Source organism: Euprymna scolopes, chromosome 15, assembly GCF_053919585.1.
Source record: "Euprymna scolopes isolate OS-2025 chromosome 15, ASM5391958v1, whole genome shotgun sequence".
In the NCBI taxonomy this organism is placed as follows: Eukaryota; Metazoa; Mollusca; class Cephalopoda; order Sepiida; family Sepiolidae; genus Euprymna; species Euprymna scolopes.
In genome coordinates this window covers 79317736-79340297 of record NC_136496.1, presented here as the reverse complement: position 1 = coordinate 79340297, position 22562 = coordinate 79317736, and the positions used below count along the sequence as shown (strand labels likewise).

General features: G+C 32.6%; 1 protein-coding gene across 2 annotated transcripts in view; it reads left to right on the top strand.

Annotated features, from left to right (window-relative positions):
* LOC145293933 (small ribosomal subunit protein uS14m-like) overlaps positions 1-22562 on the top strand; it is a 49212-nt gene that overhangs the window by 1089 nt on the left and 25561 nt on the right. Inside the window, exon 2 of one of the 2 annotated variants that reach the window (XM_080140762.1) lies at positions 6238-6327. The exons of the other annotated variant lie outside the window; for it this stretch is intronic. Coding sequence (XP_079996888.1) covers positions 6289-6327 — 39 coding nt within the window. The 5' untranslated portion in view covers positions 6238-6288. The remainder of the gene's footprint in view (positions 1-6237; positions 6328-22562) is intronic. 2 annotated transcript variants of the gene reach the window in all.

Sequence of the window (22562 nt, the reverse complement as noted above, 5' to 3'; positions counted from 1 at the left end):
CATTGAAATGACTTGGTTATATTTTGCACGTGGTTTACCGAGTGTTAACTATTGTGTACTTTTGCTTTGTGCTCGAATTCATACAAATTCAAATAAAATTATTTTGGTACAGTGCTGAAATATTTTGAAAGCTATTAACACGCGGAGGGTGTTTTGTAACTATTGTGCTCCCACCTAACAATTTAATAAACGATTTTGTGAAATTCGAATTTAACCTAAAAAAAAAAAATTTAAAAATAGCGCGGTACCAAAGATGCATAAACACTTTTTCTTTTTTTTTTTTTTTTTTTTAACAAATATCTGAGTTTAGGGTGCAGTTTAGAGTACGTAGTATGAATAGTGAACACTTTCTAAATTAATACATTCCATTATTACCAATATGGCGTCATCTAGGAAATAAGCCGATAATCATAGCATATTTAATCATTAAAGTGATTTTTTTTTTTCATTCGTACTACTAAACTAAATTGCTTTTAAGCCCAAAACGTTCAGCATGTCATAATCTTAGATCGCCTTTTCGAAAAATCTTATCCGTATTCTCATTTAAATATTTAACCTTTACCAATGTTTCGATGTATTCGTGAACATTGCATTTTCTACGTACTAAAATAATTTTGAATACAAATTAGGACCCTATACTGAATAAATAGTAAATGTTATTGGCGAAAGGGCATGTTTATTGTGATAATTTAACTTAATGTGATTTTAAATTCGCTGAATTAAATAAATTCAACGAATGATGACCGCTGTAATCTGTATTCATTCGAACACGAATGAATACTCGATCTTTTGGCTAGGAGTAGAGTGTACTGTACCGATTCTACACTTAATCGTTTGTCTTCGGTTAGTGAAAGAAATCGTTCTAGACTGAGGAAATTTTTATTTCACAATGGAAATTGATTCCAGTAAAGCAACTGGCCCTGATGGTATTCCAATTATAGTACTCAAAAAACTTCAACCTGAACTAGCGCCCATACTTACAAAACTGTTTAAACGTTGTCTTAAGGAGAATAGTTTCCCATCTCCCTGGAAAATCTCATCAGTATGCCCTGTATTTAAGAATTCAGGTGATCGCTCATCCCCCTCTCAGTACAGGCCAATAAGTCTCCTGTGCGTCATGAGTAAGTTGCTAGAATCTGTTAAATACAGAAGTAATCAAACATCTCAACAAAAATAACCTTCTTAGTGACACTCAATATGGTTTCCGTTCTGCTAGATCTACAGCAGATGTCCTTACAGTTATATCGCATAGGATTAGCAAATCTCTCGACGGTGGCAATCTTTCTAGGGCAATTGCTCTTGACATATCTAAAGCCTTTGATAGGGTATGGCATAAAGGTTTACTTCATAAGATCGCTAGCTATGGTATAGCTGGAAAAGTCTTCTCAATTATTAAATCATTTCTTTCTGATAGGTTCATAAGAGTAGTAGTTGAGGGGCAAAAATCAGAAGCTCACAGTATTAATGCCGGTGTCCCTCAGGGATCCATCCTGGGCCCAACTCTTTTCCTGATCTACATTAATGATCTTCCAAATCATATCCTTACATCATTTGTAGATATTTATGCTGACGACACTACCATTTATGGTACCACATCTAAGACAGTAAACGAGCAAGTACTCTCCAATTCTCTCTCCTCTGATCTTGAGCATGTAGTACAATGGGGAAAGGAGTGGCTGGTTACTTTTAATGCATCTAAAACCAAGCTTCTCTCTTTACATCAACATTTTAATCCACATTTGTCATCAATTGAAATGAATGGCTCTCGTCTTCAGGAGGCCTCAAGTTTTGACAAACTTCTGGGCTTGACCATTACTCCTGATCTTAAATGGAACACGTATATCAAATCTGTTGCCAAGGCCGCTGGAAAAATGGTGGGATCTTTCTATCGATCCAGTAGATATCTCACTGCTGATGCTATTCTCTATCTATATAAGAGCCAGGTACGTCCAAGGATGGAATACTGTTGCCACATCTGGGCAGGAGCTGCTAGAAAGGACTTGTCCTGCCTTGATAGAGTTCAAAATAGACTTCGTAGCCTCGTAGGAGATGTCCTTTTCTCCTCCTTACAACCTCTATCTCACAGAAGAGATGTTGCGAGTTTGTCTCTGATGTATCGTTATTTTCATGGAAAGTGTTCAACTGAGCTTCAATCTATGGTCCCCCCTCGCCAAACTTTCACAAGAAACACTCGTCTAGCTGTAAACACTATCAATAATTTCCCCCACTCTTTATCTGTGCCTAAACCTAAACATAGATTCCATGAACAAAGCTTCTTTCTTAGAACTGCACGCCTGTGGAATTGTCTTCCGTTTTCCTGCTTTCCGGCTGACTACAATATGGTTGTGTTCAAGTCTAAGGTAAATAAGTTCTTGATGAGCCGTTCCATATAAGTTATTAAATTTACCAAATTTTCATTACTAATGATTACTATATTGACCAACTTCTACTGTACACTCTTTAACCCTTATCCTTGAGTGGCCTCTGGGCCTTGATAATGTGGTGATGCCTTTGTAAAAAAAAAAAAAAAAAAAAAAAAAAGTGCCCGTTTTGAGGAAGCTGGGTTTTTCGCACATTGAATACCTAAGACCTTATGCCTAACTCTGTTCCAATAATGAGACAAATAGGAACTATAAAAACAACAAACGTAAAGACTTCCCGACGTTACCCGGAAGTATATTCGATACTTATTAGACCTATTTCCACAACATAAAATACAGAAAAATGTTCTAAAATCGGTAAATATCCGGATACGCACGTAAATTGATGAAAGTAGTTTTAAGAAAATCCAAGTTTGAGGAAGTGATACGTTGTTTTGATCCGCCATGTTTTAGAAATAAGAGAACACAAATCGAACTATCGAGATCAAAATCTACCTTGTAATGTCTACAATTTTCTATTAAAATCAGTAAAGACAAAGTAAAAAATGATTGCAAAAAACATCAATTTACGTGATTTTTGGAATATGACGGTACGTACATCATCAGATTTTTTTCTGCAATTTAGTTTTGTAACGTCTTATTCTAAATAAACATCGTGTTTTTTTTTTTTTTTTGTTTTTTTAAGTTAAATTTAATTATTACAGTATCGTAAGCCATAAATAACTTTCTATTCAACAGTTTAAAGGCTCTAAAATCGTTTAAATCACTTAAATTTCGAGGGTTAAAAAAATCTAAAACTTAACGTTATAAAAAAAATACAATTCGGTTTAAATTCTGCAAGGTAAAATTTCGGTAAATTTAATGAAAAATCTTTTTCGCGCAAATGTGAAAAAAAAAAAAAAAATGAAAGTAAAACACCAGGTAGATTTCCATTGTCTAAATTTTTAAGGTTTTTAAAACTTTTATTCTTTGGTATTGAATCGAATACGTTAAATGAACCTTTTTAATAGCAACCATGCAGTTTTGTTAACAGCCTGAGATTTAAAAAAACTTGCGTTATTAAATTTTTCTCGTGTTTTTTTTTTTTTTTTTTTTTTTTTTTTTTGTTTCAACACAAAATAAAATCGAACGTGGAAATCTAGTCAGCGGATATATTAGGAGCACGCACGGGTGAAATATTTAAGATAAGGTATTAATTTTTTTTTTAGTTTAAATCAAATATTTTATGAAAATTATATCGTAATTTGGAAAAGCAACAAGTCTCATTGGGGTGGTGCTAAACGCACTTATCCGCGCTATTTTTTTAATCTTATTTCCAAGTTTAAAGTTTTGTTCTTTTTATTCAATGTTAGGTACAAAACACCCTCCCCTCCCCATGTTAAGAATGGCTTTTTTTAATAACCTTATTTTAGCACGAATCAATAAGTGCACTAGTACCAATGGTGTTTATCGAAAAAGTTTCACAACTTTTGGACATGAATTCATATTTGTAGTCTATATTATACAGATCGTGCGGTCGGTGGACCTGTAAGAGAGCCCCCCCACCCCACCCCTGCGTGTTTTTCGCCTTTTTTTCCCCGACAATAATCATACATTAAAACTGAGTAGCAGAAAAAAAAATTAACGCCTTTGAAGAAGGTTCACTTTCAGGTTATAACGTTCTTTCATTGCTACCATTTCTTTGCGGATGTGTCACGTGATGAGCTGATGAGGTGAGATTTTCTTAAATTCCCTTACCACCATGGTGGTAATTGTGGCCTGGTAGACCAACACAAAGCCTACTTTAAAAAACTTGTTGTTGGGTGTGCTGAAAACGAATATCGCATTTAAAATTGTGTTCGACAACTAGTTTTCACGATACTGAAGATACTTTTCTACGTGTTTCATGTAGTAATATAACGCGGCGGTCATATTTGTAAAATTTTACTTGGTTTCCTTTCCTTTAAAATGACGACTTTAGGTTTTCGGGTATGCTGAAAACGAATATCGCATTTAAATTTTTGCAAATAAATACTTTTCCGGATATTAAGCAATGTTATTAATGTTTGTTATAAACCAACCACTTATAACAAACATTATGGTTGGTGGCCATTGATGTACGCATATTTTTGCGGCAAAAATACAACAGTGGTCATTACAAAGAATTACATTATTGCTTAATATCCGGAAAACTACTTATTTGCGAAAAATTTAAATGCGATATTCGTATTCAGCATACCCGAAAACCTAGATAATAATTTTTTAAGGTAGGCTTTGTGTTGGTCTACCAGGCCACAATTATACATTTTACGTTGCCACCTCCCCTAGGTGTATCGGAATTTTTGTAGACACCCCTAATACGAAACTACGAATAAAATATTAAAACTCGTAATTTCTTTTAAAAATGGGTTGTTTATTTTCTTTATGGATTATACTTCCAAATAAACTAAAGTTGTATAAAAAGTAATAGAAATATTTTATTTAAAAAAAACTAATAAAATTAATTGAATTTTACGAGTTCAGTATTTTTCAAACTTAAAATCTATCAATTTTTCTATTCTATTTTTACGATATTTTCAGGGTCAATGTGAAATTTTATGCTCTTTCCAATAAAGCGAATATAATATTTTAGATAAACTTTTTCTTTTTTTACCCCCCCCCCATTTTGTCTATTAAAAAGTAAATAATTAATGTGCCAAAGTTTTATATCACAAATTGAAGATAAAAGATCAATATAGTTATTGATCTTTTGATCTTAGTATGTATATATTATAATTTAAAACAAGTTTTTTGGAAGTTTAAAACCACGTTGTTATTTTTTAATTTTTTTTTTTTTTTTTTTTTTTTTTTTTTTTAAGGAAATCTTGGTCCTTGCTCCTTTTTAAATGAAAAAAAAAATTAGGGTTTGAATTAAATTTTTCGAGTAGTTATAAGCTTGGAAAGACAGGGGGTCGAATTATTCAATATTTTTCACGGAGTTTGACACACCTATCCCTCCCCCAACAAAAGGTGTCTATAAAGTGGGTGTTCATTTTGCGTTAAATCAATATAGAAAAGTTATCCCCCATTTTTTTTACTATAATTCTTCGTCTTAGAAACTACTTGTTTCCTGGAATTTTAAACGTTATCATCATCTCCGAAAGCCTGTAATAGTGGTAATTTGAAAGCATTTTTTCAGGGTGGAAAGATGCTGCAATGCTGCTTCTTTAATACCGATAATGTAGATGTCAGAAATTTCGTAAAAAATATTGAATAATTCCACCCCGTCTTTCCAAGCTTATAACTCCTCGAAAAATGTAATTCAAGCCCTAATTTTTTTTTTTTTTTTTTTTTTTTCAATTAAAGGAGCAAGTACCAAGGTTTCATTAAAACAAAAACGTGTTTTTTTTTAAAAGGTTTTAAACTTCGGACTTTATAGGTAAATTTCTAAAACACTACGTTTTTGTTTTAAATTTGAATATATTATTGATCTTTTCTCTTCAATTTGTGATGCATAAAACTTTGAGTAAATTATTTACTTTTTAATAGACTTGAAAATAGGGGGTGGCCGTGAATTTAAAAAAAAAACGTTTGTCTAAAATATTCGGTTTATTGGAAAGAGCATAAAATTTCACATTGACCCTGAAAATATCGTAAATTGAATCAATAGAAAAATTGATTTTTTTTTTTTTTTTTTTTTTTTTTTTTTTTAAGTTTAAAAATTGAAAAATACTGAGCTCGTAAAATTCAATTAATTTCATTAGTTTTTTTTTAAAAATAAAAGTAATATTTCTATTGTTTATACAACTTTAATAGTTTATTTTGGAAGTATACTACATAAAGAAAATAAACTCACTTTAAAGGAGAAATTAACGAGTTTTTTATATTTTATTCGCAGTTTCGTGTTGTGTCAAATTCCTACAAATTCTGATACACCTAAAGTGGAACCATGAGCCTAAGTCCGGGGATGGTTGCCAGTAGGGTTAGGGTAAGCTTTTTTTTTTTTGCTTAAAAGCCTGAAATTATCCAGCAGCTCCCAAATAAATCGTCTATCATCTTTTTAATGACTTAAAAAGTAACAAATTAATATATAAAATTGTAGCACATATGGAGATACAGATAGAAAAGCAAATTATCTTTTATGCCTGAAATTAGCAGTAGATTCAGCTCCTAAATTTCTCATAAGTTGCTTTTGATATTGTTTGTTTCCAAGTTCGTTGCACATGTCGGTTACATCGACCAAATTAATGAGAATAGTAGTCCGAAAAAAAACAAAAACGTAAGTGTGATCCCCACTTTTTAATTTCAATTTAATCATATTGTATTTCCAAAGAATAAAGGATTTACAGGGAGGGCTACTTTCGAGGAACGAGGTTCGTCTTGGAAATGTTTTGCTTGTTATAACTCTTGGTCCATTTTACAAGCAAACCATCCATAGGTACGTTGTTTTAAAGCGTCAATAATATAAACACGATTTTAGTCTCGCATTTTCATTATTTCGTATGCTGTAAAAATATTTTTTTTTTTTTATATTAGGTCCACCTCCACAATTTTCTTTTAAATGCCACCTTTTATAGGTTTTCGGGGTTTGTATTACTGTAAACATAGATTCGAAAAAGTTGTCAAAAAAACAAATATATAACAAATAAATGTTATCAAAGGCAAGATAAGTTACTTTTCTACCAAACTGGATATATTTTTCGTGTTTTTATTCAATGTAACATTTATTCAGCTCGAAAAACAGTGTTTACCGATGTATTAGAAAATTCAAGATGGCGTCTGATTCTCTCTTTAACACGGTAAGTTTGGGAAAAGGTGTTATAAATAAAAAAAACTATACAAAATACTATTAAAAACCCGCCGAATATATGTCAACCTATGCCACGGTAACATATATTGAGCTAGTTTTTAACAGTATTTTATCTGGGTTTTTATTTATAACACCTTTTCCCAAACTTACCGTGTTAAAGAGAGAATCAGACGCCATCTTGAATTTTCCAATACATCGGTAAACACTGTTTTTCGAGCTGAATAAACATGTTACATTGAATAAAAACACGAAAAATATATCCAGTTAGGTAGAAAAGTAACTTATCTTGCTTTTGATAACATTTATTTGTTATATATTTGTTTTTTGACAACTTTTTCGAATCTGTGTACAGTAATACAGACCCCAAATATATAACAAATAAATGTTATCAAAGGCAAGATAAGTTACTTTTATAGGCACCGCCAAAAATGGCCGCAAAATGAAGTTGTTGTTGTTTTTTAAAACTAAATTACATTTATTAAAATCCATTATTTCTGAGTAACTTTTGTTTTTCCAGAAAGATAAAACCCTGAATTTTATCATATAGAAAACAGAATAATGTAAAACGTTTTCTACTATTTTTAATTAAATTTTAAATGTTAAATTTTCCCAAAAAGTTAACAATTGACATTTTTTGTCTTGCACAAAAAACGTACTTAAATATTTAAAAAAAAAGGTTTTTGAAATAATTAATTTATTTATTTATTGTCTAACTAAGATTTAGGATGATTTTCTAAGAGAATATGCAAAAATATTATAATATAAGTACCTGAATTTCAAATAATTCCACTTATTCATATAGGTAACCAGATATTTCGCGTTCATGTAGAGTTCAGATCGACTCTGTTTACGTTTGCGGATTATAAGAAGAAAACTATGGAAGACCAAACAGGCCAAAAAAACTTATTTTTCAGTGACGAAAATTTCAATGTATTATAAAGCTGAGGCTGGCCAGTACCAGATGGGTGACCATTTGTATGAGTTTGGTTTTTAATGTATATGTGTGTGGGGGCCATACTCCCCAAAATGGGGGGGGGGCAATTTAAAGCAGAATAAAAAAAAAATTATTTCAGCGCGTTTGGTCCACCGTAGTCGAAAGGCGGCAAACGTTTTCAAACGGGATCGAAAAAAATGATGCTATTTTTAACACAAAGGGCACAACATTTATCGAATTTTTTTTTTTTTATATCAATTATTCAAAGCATGCCCTGTTTAATAATGGTCATGCATTATTCGGCTCGCTAAAAAAAAAATTGTTAATTTATTTATCAAAAATTTTAAAATGGCTTTTTTCGTATAAATATTAAAAATTTTTTTTGTTTTGCTTAACTTAAATTAATTATTTTACTTAACATATTCACCGAATTTCACACTTCAAAACTCAAAAGCGGGATAATTAAACACAATCGAAGTTGGTATTCCGGCATAAAGCTCGAGACAATAGTCTCTAACCCCCTTTCACAACAAAAGGAACTAATTTCCCTATACACCGCTTTTGGTTACTATGGGAACAGCTAATTTTTGTGATGATTCGATTTTTAATAATAAACACATTTTATTATTTTAAATATTAATATTTATTTTTAATAATAAACACATTTTATTTTATTTTAAATATTAATATTTATTTTTAATAATAAACTACACTGATTAATATCCCAAAAACTACTTTTTTTGTGACAAATTTAAATGTGCTTGCTTGCATGTATAGAAATGGCCACCACCACCACCGATAACAAAGAATTACATTGCTTAATATGAATACTGAGAATACTCCAAAAAACACAGGTCAGCTGCTGCAGGTATAACATCATCAACAATTTTCTCCATAAGTGCAGCACTGCAGCAGAACGCGTACGATTTTTCGATTAATTAGCGGCAGTACTAATAATTTGTGCGGGTTTTCAGATCAAATAATAATTAAAAAAAAAATCAACAATAATAATAAAAAAAAAATCGACAATAATAAAAAAAAATCAACAATAATAAAAAAACAAAATAGATTTTATTGGTTTATTCCTCGAATCACAAAAATTAATAAATAAAAAATCCTGTATATTGTAGGCTACAATAAATGTTTGAAGCCAAATCTTTCAGCAAAAAAGGCCAAATTCAAAGACAAAACCACATTTTTTAGATAAAAAAAGGCCAAAAAAGTCAAATTTTAACTTTTTCTTTAATAATTACTATTAAACAAATATTGTTTTACTTTTAAAATGTCCTGTATATTGTTTATTATTAAAAATCGAATCATCATTATTATCATTCATCATTATTATTAAAAATCGAATCATCACAAAAATTAACTGTTCCCATAGTAACCAAAAGCGGTGTATATGGAAATTAGTTCCTTTTGTTGTGAAAGGGGGTTAGAGACTATTGTCTCGAGCTTTATGCCGGAATACCTCGAAGTTCTGATATTCAGACGTCAAAATAAGGTATGCAAACAATTTTTTTTTTTTTTTTTTTTTGGAATCTATAATTCTGTCCCTTACAACAACACAATGTTTTGTTCAGTTTCAGATGATTATTTTAAGCATATTTGTTCCCACTTCAAAACAAGGGGGGGTTTGTAAGCAAAAAAAGATATATATATAAATATCGTTTATGAAAAATAAGTACACTGTTATAAAGTTCATTCTTCTAATAATCGCTGAAAATTTCGTATTGATCGGATAATTACCTGATTTTTGGTAGATTTTTAAAAAGACGGTCCGTCAAAAAGTACTGACCTGCCCCCCCAATTTTGGCGGTGCCTCTACCTAACTGGATATATTTTTCGTGTTTTTATTCAATATAACATGTTTATTCAGCTCGAAAACCATAGTGTTTTACCGATGTATTGGAAAATTCAAGATGGCGCCTGCGCCTGACTCTTTAACACGTTAAGTTGTGGAAAAGGTGTTATAAATAAAAAACTAGACAATACTATTAAAAACACGCTCAATATGTTACCATGACATAGATTGCCATATATTCGGTGGGTTTTTAATAGTATTTTGTCTTTTTTTTTTTTTTTTTTTTTTTTTTCTAACACCTTTTCCACAACTTACCGTAAAGTAATTTATCTTGCCTTTGATAACATTTATTTGTTATATATTTATTTTTTGACAACTTTTTCGAATCTGTGTACAGTAATACAAACCCGTTTATGGCGCGCGCACACGCGCGTAAAGAGATGGCCGCCAAAGAATACAATGCATAATACGTTTTATAGCTCGATAACTACTTATTTCTGCAAAATTTCAATGCGATTTTCGTATTCAGCATCGTTGAAAACTAAAAGTCATTTAAAAGAATTGTGGAGGTGGACCTAATCTGAAAATTTACCAAAACAAAAATTTCGAACACATGTTCATATAGTTACTCATTTTGATTGTCATATGGCCTACAGACACGAGGTGAAGCCGAATTTAACGTCCTCCTGACCATCAAATTAAAGGGGGTGGGGGTCTACTTGGATCGCAGCATTATCCTCTTATCCACCATCACCGCACCACAGACTTATGCGTAGTTATTGGGCTTTATGAATTGCAGTTTTCTATTTTATCATAAATTGACACCTGTCTTTAGCCATTTAAGATATATTATAAATTTGTATAAACATCTAACAATTATATTGATTGTATATCATGAAAACGTGCCATTAAATTTAGATTCGAAGAAAGTTGTCAAAAATATAACAAATTGTTATCAAAGGCCAGATTCTACCTATCTGCGAAAGTTTTTGGTGGTTTTACTCGATTTAAAACGTGAAATCTTTCTAAAAATCATAGTGTTTATTGATATATTTTTAAAAGAAAAACGGCGGCGTTCTCGCTGTTGAATACGGTAAGTTTGGGGAAAATGAGTTCAAACTAATTATACAAAATACTGTTAGAACCCCACTCAATAGATGTTACCGTGACATAGGCGATGGATGGGTTTCTAACAGTATTTTGTATAATTAGTTTGAACTCATTTTCCCCAAACTTACCGTATTCAACAGCGAGAACGCCGCCGTTTTTCTTTTTAAAATATATCAATAAACACTATGATTTTTAGAAAGATTCCACGTTTTAAAGCGAGTAAAACCACTAAAAATCTTTTGCGGATAGGTAGAAGAGTAACTTATCTTGCCTTTGATAACATTTGTTATATATATATATATATATATATATATATATATATATATATATATATATATATATATATATATTTTTTTTTTTTTTTTACCACTTTTTCGAATCTGTATAGTAACACAACCCCCAATTTTATTCAAATTTAATTTTTATTTTTGTAATGCCTTGCCAAGAATGTTAATTTAAAAATTGCAACACGTGCTTGTGAGAATACAAACATGTTTGACATGCTCGCTTCTTCTATTGTTGGAAAATATTATTTATTTGGTGCAAGTCTATAAATGGTCCAATCTTTTTACAATAAAAATCTGGAAAAAATCTTTAATGTACGTACTTGTCACTGCATGAAGATGTCATATTCCAAAAATCACGTAAATCGATCAAGTTCTTTTTAAAGGAAATCAAATATTATCGGACGTTTTATCGAAAATTTAGCCAGACGCCATCTTGTTTGAGATATAACGCCACTAACGACCATGCAGACCATCGAATATTTTATCAATGAAGTACTTTTTTATTTATTTATTTTCTTTTGAAGAAAATCAAATTTTACGATTTTTAGGGATAATAAATTGACTTTTAAATACAGAATGTGGAAAACACTTTTTCAGACGGAAAAAAAAAAAAAAAAAACTTCAATAAGCGAAGTATTTTTTTTTTTATTTTTTTTTTTAAGAAAAACAAATTTTACGATTTTTAGGGATAATAAAATACTTTTAATAAAGAGAATGTGGAGGGCAGACCATCGACTATTTGGGTTTGTATTACTGTACACAAAAAAACTAGGCAAAAAATTTTTTAAATAAATCGTGGTGCTTCTACACTTTATTGCCGAAATTGGAGATGCCATTTTATTTCGCGCACCTGCTATCCAAATTTAGGGGAGAACATTATATTAAACTATGGCCGAAGCATGAAATAACAAAAAAATTAAACTTGGAAAGAACTATGAAAAAAAGTAAATAATAAAAAAAAAAGTGAAAGAACATATATCCGTAATTGTTTTAATTGAAAATGTTTCGATTTAATTGAACGGGAAAGTTTTTCATGGAACTTTTTATTTTATTAAAAACAGAAAATGAAATGACGTATTCATAATGGTTTAAACTGGGCGAGCGCCATTTGAAAAACCATTTGTTGTATAAAAATTTATCAAAATATAATTGGAAAAACATTTATTGAAAAATTTGCGTTAAAAAAATTTTTAATAAAACAACTTAACGGAAGTGAGTTTATTTTAGAAAAAAAAAAAAATCTAAAAATAGACAGTCTGCCCTCCACATTCTCTTTATTAAAAGAAGTCTATTTATTTATTATCCCTAAAAATCGTAAAAAAATTTTTTAAATACTTCCCTTATTAAAGTCTGTTTTCAGACGAACAACAAAAATTAGTTTTCCACATTCTCTTTATTAAAAGAAGTCAATTTATTTATTTACTAGTATTTCAGCCCGGCGTTGTCCGGGTGTTTGGATGTGTATGTTGAGCACAAAAAAAAAGTGGTAGTAGGAAGGCAGACTCGAATCCGTATCGCAAAAGAACGGGGTAAAATCTAGCGTTTATGCTGTTACGACCACCGCCAATATTTGTCGTATGAAAGGTCGAACTTTAAAATGATACTGATCTTGGTAAAATCTGTCGCCTCTATTGAAAGTTTAAGGCAGATATGCAAACACATACATACATACATACATATATATTGGTAACTATTTTCGACCCAAACTGAAAAAGCTTGCCCTATCTCTGAATACCCTTTATGTAAAGTTTCAAATATTTAGACCAAAATTGTATGAGTAATTTGAAAGAGACCGCAGGGGTAAATTTTTTTAAACTTTAACCCCTATTATGACCCCTTAAAATTTATTGTTTTGGGCTCAAATCAAGTTAAGTTAGATCCATGTCCAAGGAACCTATATCGAAAATTTCAAGTGCGTAGACCCAAAATTGTCGAGTTTGGTAGAGTTCTCAAAGGTCAAATCATTGAGCTTTGATCCCTTAATCGCCAAATTTCTGGCCAAAAACCGATCACATAGATTTTCCCAAATCTCGGTACCCTGTATATCAAATTTCTAGTCTGTAGACTAAAAATTGACAGTTATTGCATAGGGAAATGTACGTACACACACACACACACACACACACACACACACACACACACACACACACACACACGTTCACTTTTATAGATATAGATTGTCCCCAAAAATAGGAAAATTTGACTTTCTTCTTCAAAAAAAAGTACTTCATTGATAAAATATTCAATGGTCTGCATGTACTGCTCTTGTTGACCCATATTTTTTTAAAAAATATGTTGAATTTTGTTTTTTCTTAAGTGAAACCTATAATCTTATATTGTCCAGAAAATTTCGTACAATTACAATTTTTTTTTCTATTTCATTCAATTTTTTTCTTTTAGATATTTAAAAAAAAATTCACTCCATAAAGAAATAAAATATATTAAATCAAAAACTCTTTTCTTTGAGAAAAGAAAATCGGAAATTCGAGTTTTTTTTTTTTTTTTTTTTTTTTTTTTTTTTTAAGGCAAAAACTGATGAGTAAAATGTAATCATTAAGTATGGTGATCCATATTTTTTCACGCACAAGGCTTGACGGCTGTGTTTTTGTTTTATAGCCCTTTTACCCATCCGTATTTCAAAACCGGAAGAAAGATAAGAAACATCGGCTTGCTAAAATCGGTTAATGCTTACGTAATGGCGGTCTTTTCAAATGGTTGCTTAAAAATTTTACTAAAAAAATACATGGAATATAAAATAATTCTCAAATGAAGAATGGAAGCATCCATTGATTAGTATTTTATATAGGTAAGTGATTTTTTTTTTTTAATTTATATATATTATATTTAGATTAAGTTAAAATTTGTTGAATTTAGTGAAATCTTTTTTAAAGAAAACCGATTTTTAAAAAAGGATATTTTTCGATAAAACCTTTTATTTTAAAGTTTGGTCTTTGCTCCTTTTATTGAAAAAAAAAAAATTAGGGGTTAAATTACATTCATATTGTTATAAGCTTCGAAAGATAGGGAGTCTAATCACTCCTTTTTTAATGGCGACTTCTGACACTCCTAGTTGTGTACCTATTCTGTATTTTCACCTAACAATTTATTAAAAACGGGCATCATAAAACTTTAATGAAACTTGAAAGTACTATTTTAAAATAGCGCGGATCAATAAGTGCACTAGCACCAAATAACATTTCACTGTTTCGATTTACGACATTCCATACGTACATGCTAAAACTTTTTTATTTTTGTTTATCGCCACAAGTGTTAATTTTGAGTTTCACCAATTTTCCTTTAAAAAACAATTCAAACATTGGGGAGGCACTTAAACCATTTTTAAAAAAAAAAACGGTAACATAAGTGCATAAGCACCAAATTTGCTTTGTTTTGCTTTCATTTTGTTTGTTAAATCCGGCCAAAAAAAAAAAGTAAAGTTCAAGCGAACTTGAAAAAAAATAATGCAGGTATCGTAAAACTTTAATTAAACTAGCGCGGATTCCATTTTGACTCTCACCAATTTTCCTGTTAATAATTATATAAACTCCGGCAAAAACAATATCCATCCAAAAAAAAAAACACACGCAAAAATTCTTTCCTTGTAAAAATGATTTCTCCCTAAATTGAACAACGTTCAACATCAGAGCCAATGCGTATTTCGCTAGTGGGATAGCACTAGTGTATGTCAGCCACTATTTTTTTTTTTTTTTTTTTTTTTTTTTTTTTTTTTTTTTTTCTTAATCATTTCAAATGTCCACAACACAATCATTTTAAAAGTAAACACATTTTTTTAATGGCTGGCTTATAACCGTTTGAAAGTAATTTAGCTGCCCATTAGAAACTGAATTTCTGATGTGATAATCAATTTAGACATTTGTTAAACTCGTGTCCCATCTTAATTTTGGAGTAAACTTTTTAAACTTTTGTCTATATCTTCCTGAAAACGTGGCCCTGTCGGTGGGGCATTAGAATACGCCGACTGCCCCCCACCCCCCTGCAGAGGGTGAAAGTCCCTCAATGGGGGTCCTGGATATGACCTTAAACTATATCCAGTGGTGAGGCCCCAGCTTGTGGGCTTTGGGGAGTGTGGAGCAACCCTTTAATTACCATTGCTCCCAGGTCCACTCTGACCCGGAGTGGTAGTACCTGTTAGGGTCCCAACTATGGGTTAAATAGAAACTGATGTAAAAACAACAAATATATTCTATTAAAAAAAATTTTCTTCAATCTTTGAATTCAGCATTAAATAACCCGAAAAAGGTTGATATGCCGTAAAACAACCAACCAACCAAATCCTGAAAACGTGATTTTTTTTTTTTTTTTTTTTTTTTTTTTTTCTGATTTTCTATATAACTTCCTGAATATTTATAACTTATCATATAGTGTCAAAATATAACTTTATAAAATGTTTCTTAAAGGGTGTCTTTGAGAATAATCCCTATTACATTTTTCAGAAATTCCCAAATAATAAGTGACCTAAAACGATCAAAATACAAAATTTTATTGCTTTTCATGATCGGATATTTAAAACTATCTGAAAACAAAAGTTGATTGTATAGTAACAAAACTTGATGAAATATGGCCAACAATTGGTATTGCTGAAAATCAGCATTTTTCTTAAAATCACAAGATTTCTTGGCTTGACCATACTTCTTTTCGAAGCCACTGCACATATACGAAATGCAAATTTTTATGTGATCTAAGGTTACAGAATGGATAGGATATAAAATTGTTTCAATTGTGTTTCGCAGGGTTTATACATTTTTTAATTCTGGGTCAAGTTGAACACGTGATCTTGTGAGGGTTAAGAAACAAATCATCCTATATTACCTTCTTCTGTGAAAATGGTATACTTGTACCACAAAGCTCCAAATATTCACACCTACACTATGTTTACCTTACAAAATGTCCTTAAACTGCATTTCCAAAGTACTTGAGAATTTTAAGAAACCTTGGAACCAGGTTTGTGTAAAAAAAAAAATAAAAAAAATTAAAAAAAAAAAAAAAAACCCTCCTTATACTAGGAGGCCAACTCGCGTTTCTTATAAAAAGCAGGTTCTAATTTTCTTTACCTTTCTTCAGAAAACCGGATGACTTACAAGGCTTGCTCCATTGGTGTTCAATTCAATTTGGAGTGTCACAAGTTTGACTATAAATCAGTCCAAGGGACCTTGAGAATCTATTGAACTTGGAACAAGGAATTGTTGAGACATTGTTGTGGAGAGCTGAACAGAAGAAAAAAATGGTCAATTATAAACCATTTGCTTCCTTCACAAACAATATTTCGGAAATGTGCTTGAGCAAAGGCTGCAAAGTGGATTTTTACAACACAAGAATAAAGTCAAAGGTGAACAACTGATATCTTTGCAGATGGCAAAAGATCTGGAGGTAAGAGGGTATAAAGTAACACAGGTCATTTTTTTTTTTTTTTTTTTTGTCGGTGCACAAATAAATATGAAAGTCTGACAGTTGATTACACAATGGATCCAGATTACAAACCTGTGAGTTCTGTGGAAAATCCACAAATAAACCTTAAATGTTTCTCCTGTTCTGCAGTGTTGCTTCTCATAGCCATGTTCATAGCACCAAAAAGGAGTTAGAACAAGCTGTCGAAACGTTCAAGTGACATGTCCATGGTGTACAAAGTTGGCGTTGATGAACTGATTGTGCTAGAAAGCAGCAAAACTGGATCGATTACATTATCTGAAGAAGTTAAAGAGCGCTTCAACTCATAATCAAATCTAAATCATGACACTTGCTCCTGATTCCTGGTCTCGTGAATACAGCTCCAAATTCTTCAAGGTGTCTAAAGATGTTTGAACTGCTAGAGAACTGAAAAGGATCAATGACATTTTGTCAAAAACCTAACTCTAAAAAAAGGGAAAATACTTTACTCAGAGACAGTCTACCTAATAATACGAATGTATGAGAATAATGAATACAGCCGCCAAATGCCGGGTAAAAAGGACTTTGTTAGTATAGCAAAGGCTGTTCAAACAAAAACGCTTGATATTGTGTAATTTGGATGAACTGTATGTTGCTTTTAAACAGAAGTATCCTGATGCCAAGGTGGTGTTTTCCAAATTTGTGGAGATGCATCCAAAGTGGTGTTTTAGCTAGATCTATGGGTACTGTTGGTGTCTGTGGCATACATCAGAATGCAAAACTTGTCGATGCCATGAACTGGAACACCACGTACAAAGATTTGATTTCCAAGTTTGTGGTTTTTCTAATAAACAGTATATGATGCATCACTATAAAAACTGCCCTGGTGAAGAAGCATTGCAGAAGCTCTTGGATGAGCTGTATATGAACCCTGATGACAAATTTTATTTTAGTCAATGGAATACAAGCAGCCATGCAACATAAGTGCCCATAGAACGACATACGCAGAATATAAAGATCTGTTGGCTGACACCATTTATAATCTTATTAGACACTCGTATCTTACAAAATGCCAAGGCAAAAAAGAATCTTTGTTCCAACGAGGTCCTTGTTCTGGGAGACTTTGCAGAAAACTTCCAATTTTTAATACAAGACAAAATTCAGTTATCATTGGAGCAAGGAATATTGCATTCAGTGGTGGAGGGTGCAATATTCTTTGCTCCAATGATACCCAGTGGTTATTTACTACCAAGATTCTGATTAGCAGCTAAAGCATATTTCATTGTTTTATTTCCGATGACAAAACCCATGATACTGCATTCATGTATCAAACTAAGACACTGACTGTTCACTTAATCCAGACCTTATCGCACGTGAACAAATGATTGCTGCGGGGCTCAATATAAAAACTTCAAGAATTTCATCAATTTATGCTTGCATAAGGAGGACTTTGGTATTGAAGGAGTGGGTTTTCTTCACCCACCAGTCATTGAAAATCTTGTAATGGAATTGGTTTAGTAAAACGCCATGTGGCTAAGCCACAGTGGGCCCAGAGGTGGGGTCAAGCGGACATTTCACTATAAATTAGAAAAAACTACTTCATTTATAGCCATAAGGGCTTTTTAGAACCTTATGAGGGAGTAGAGGACAGGAAAAAACATTTCCCAAAATTTTTTTAAATTTTGGGGGGTCAAGGGGGCAGAAAGCCTGGATTTTAGGCAATCTGGCCAAAATCCAAAAAAACGAGTTTCTTGACAGAACTTGTCAAATAATATCGATGTAGGGGCCATTTAGGGTTTGTTAGAACCGAATGAGGGAGTAGAAGACAGAAAAAAACATTTCTCTAAAATTTTTGAAATTTTGGGGGGTCAAAGGGGCCAAAACTCCTGATTTTGAGCGATCTGGCCAAAATCCAAAAAACACGTTTTTTTACAGAACTTGTTAAATAATACTGATACGGAGGCCATTTTGGGCTTGTTAGAACCGTACAAGGTGTGGAATGTAGAGAAGTCAATTTTACATGTATGATTTTCAAATTTTTGGGAGTCTGGGTGCCTCAACCCCTAATTTTGGGAAATCGGGTCAACATTCCAGGAAACAGGTTTTTCGACGTAAAAGGCCTAAGAATGCGTTTTTGAACAGAATTTGCAAGAAAGTTCATAATAAATCCGCAGCTATGTAATAACGATTCGATACGCACTGTAATTCAATATTGAAAAACATAATGAACTATGAATAGAATGATCAATAACGTAACTTGGAACAAAATAGACCCTAAATAAAAAATCAGTAAGACAAGAAGGCAACTAGTGCTTCATATTCGCTGTTGCATTGATGAAGTGCTTCCTTCAACTCATCACAGCTTCGTATTGTGTGACCTGCTCCTTTACAATGAGTGCACTGTAGTCGTTCACATACTTTCAACACCATAGGGTCGCTTTTATCCCACAGTCTGTTAATACAATCGGATAAATTGTCAAATTGACTTGTTTTCCGTGCATAGTTCATTCGATACTGTCTCAGGAATTTGTTATTTGCTTCGATGCCACACTCCGTAAAGTTCAGCAAACCTTTGCCGTCGTTCTGTTCAATAAGTTCCGCACTGTGACCAAGAACAACGTGTGCACTTGGACTGATTTGAATCTACGATATCTTATTGACAAGAAGGTATGTTTCACGGCAAAACTCCTGAAATTCAGCAACCCTGACGTTCTTGTTCGAGTTGTTTATCGTTAGAATAACCGCCATACGAAGTATAATGCGGTCAATCTTTAACTTCAATTCGGTGTTATCAATTCCATCAGTCAACAACCTTCTGTTGCTAGTATTGAGCATAAGTGACGCCACATTTCCTGTCGTAGACGTACCCCCGTGACCTGTTGGATCAGGTTTCTCCATGGTGATTGATGTCTCTGCCTTTACCTTGGTCTGGATCTGTTCCTTCGCTTGTTTTAGAAATGCCAATGCTCTAGCGATACGGTTGGATACGTCCATCTTTGCTTCTGACCATGAATAATGTCCTGCAGTGGCATGATAACAAATCTTGAAGATCCATCCAAAGCATCTCAGCAAATTATGGAGAGGATGCAAGTTGTTGATATCTTCGATGGTAATAGGATCCTGGGTGATACCTTTGCGATCATCATAATCACCAACCTTTCGGTTTTCTGGAAGATGGATTCCTTTCTCACAGAGGGCTAGTGTTTGTTCCAAGGAACGATCAATTTTGAAACCAGTGGTGATACAGACAGAATCATGACATTGTTCTTTACTGTATGTACACAAGCAACAAAATGCCCCACCCAAACCAGATGTTTTCAAATTTTCAATTCGAAACATGTACAGGATAATGTTATTGGTTTCAGTGGAATCTTTTTGATTGAATATCGAATGGCCGCCACTACCATCAAGACCATGGTGTAACGTCATACGGAGTTCGTGCAACTGATGGAAAATCGGCAACTCCACAGACTTCAATAGTTGAGATGTTGTGAGCTTCAGGCATTCGACATAATCATATTTTACACCGTAAAACCATGGTTCCTCAAGCGACTTCACGGTAGGTCGGTTTTCTCTTTTGAACTGCTCCAGTTTCTTGTATGTAGGTAGAACGTCTTTACCAGCCTCTTTTAGGAGCAAACAAATTTCTGTGTATACACGCTTGGTCATCTTACCAGTTGAATAAATGGCTGAGGCGACTTGAAGCGATACATGTGAAGGTGATACTGATTGCCCGTTGTCGAACACAGTCTTTCCAATCGTTGCAACCGTCTTGTCCTTCAGATATTTATGCTTCAAACCGAAAGCAAACATTTTGCTGGGGGAGGTGTTTTCCGCTTCAGCGGCAGCTTTTGATGATTCCATGAAATCGCTCATTCGACGGCGTTGCTGACGATCACCAACTTCTTCAAGAGGACGTTTAACTTTGGGAACATAGTTTCGACAGAATAGAACTCTTTTTATTCATGGTACGGGCAGAACTTGTCACAGAACGATTTTTGCTTTGATGTTGAATGAATTCTGAGAATACAACTTTGATGTCAGCCATGAGTTTATCTGTGGGTGGGACATCTAGTTTTGAAGATACTTCGTTAAGGACTTGGTCAAAGTCGGGTTCTTTCTCAAAACGTGATTTCTTGCAATTTTTGAAGATTTCATAGAGGTCAAGATTGGTAATTTCATTCATCATGATTCTTACTGGAATAAAAAGTAAAATTGAAATTGAAAAGCAATAAATCATAGAACTGTAGGTTACCAATTAAACTGCAGGCTACTAACGAATATGTGACGAAAAATAGCTCAAAAACTGCTAGAATTTGGATTTATCATGAAAACAGTTAAGTTTCAGGTGTTTTAAAGGCCAGATTTGGATTCTACACCCCAAAAACATAGGAAAAGTGGTATGGGTCATATATGTGGAAAAAAATTTGATTAGTTATATGAATATACGCGTTTGACGATTTTTGCTGGATACACAAAATTACAATAATTGGGTATCCTCAATATTTTTTATTACGTCAGAATTAATATGGTGCCCGAGAGTGAATTTTTTTGTCCAATTGGATTATGATAGTGTTATTTGTCTAGATTCTTATATGTGAAGCATAAATTTTTTTATCTCGGGCTTTTTTTACAATCGTCGGTGAAAGTGTACAGATCGGGGTCAAATTTCGGGCTTTTTTTAAGGAAAAAAACTGTTAATCTGTGTCATAAATTTTCCGGAAAATCCCACAAAAGAGGCCCAATAGCTGACCATAGATCCAACTTTTCGCATTTAATTCAATTTTAGACATCTGGCCTTATATTTCGGGGACTTATGGGACATGTACAGAGGTTTTGGAAGAAATTTTTGACAATTACTCAGGTACACCCAAAGTTGCTGCTTGGTAATTTTTATGTTATCGCAAGGTTGTGAACGATCAAAATTCGCAAGCTTCCAGCTGGCATATCTTGATCAATAATCATTTTTAGAAGATAAATAATACCATTTTTTGATACTACAGAAACTGAACTTTGCACTTTTCTAAGTTTTATAGTCATTTGGGGAAGTTGCAAAAATTCCATATGTCCGCTTGCGAACCCACTGTGTAAGCGGTTTCTCCAACACCCTCTAAATAATCAAATTCTTGATTATAAAGCCATGCTTGCTATCTGCCACGAGATGCCTGCGATCAGTAAGGAAACTATGGAGAAGGTGAGAAAGTTGCTTGAAGCAAGGTTTTCCAGGGGAGACACAGTGTCAAGAATCAGAGCCAGTCACCATTTTGTATCATTGTCACACCTCACAAAATGGCCATAAGTTGTCCAGTGTCCACTATATATTGATATTCATAACTTTAACTTGCCATCAACTCTTTATATTTGACATCACACTAATGCAATATATAACCTGTATTTATAACTCTTTCTGGTGGGTTGGTATCGTGAATTAAATAAATGCAGAGGAAGCTGATGTAACTGTCAAGTTCATGCATCCCCATGGACTATGGAAGACACTCAGTTGATCGTTCAAGTTCGTTTTTGTGTATGTAATAGTACGTTCGCTCAGAGAGGGGCATAGCTAAAACAGCCCTTATCAAAATTGCCATTTTATATATATATATATATATATATATATATATATGAAAAGGGAACAAGGGGAGGAGTCAAAGGGGCAAAAAAGTGAACATAGTTTTTGAATAGTCTCAGGACTTTTGAAAGACGAGACTTTCAACAGACAATGTGAGTGAATAAAAGAACTTTTAACCATTTTTGGTGGAGACAATTTAATGCGAGATAAATATATGGAGAAAGCCTTTATGAGAACTACTTTTATTGTAAATATCTGATTGAATTGAGCCCCTTTACTTTTAGCATCTGGCTAATTCCTAAATTTATTCCAAAATTTAGGTGT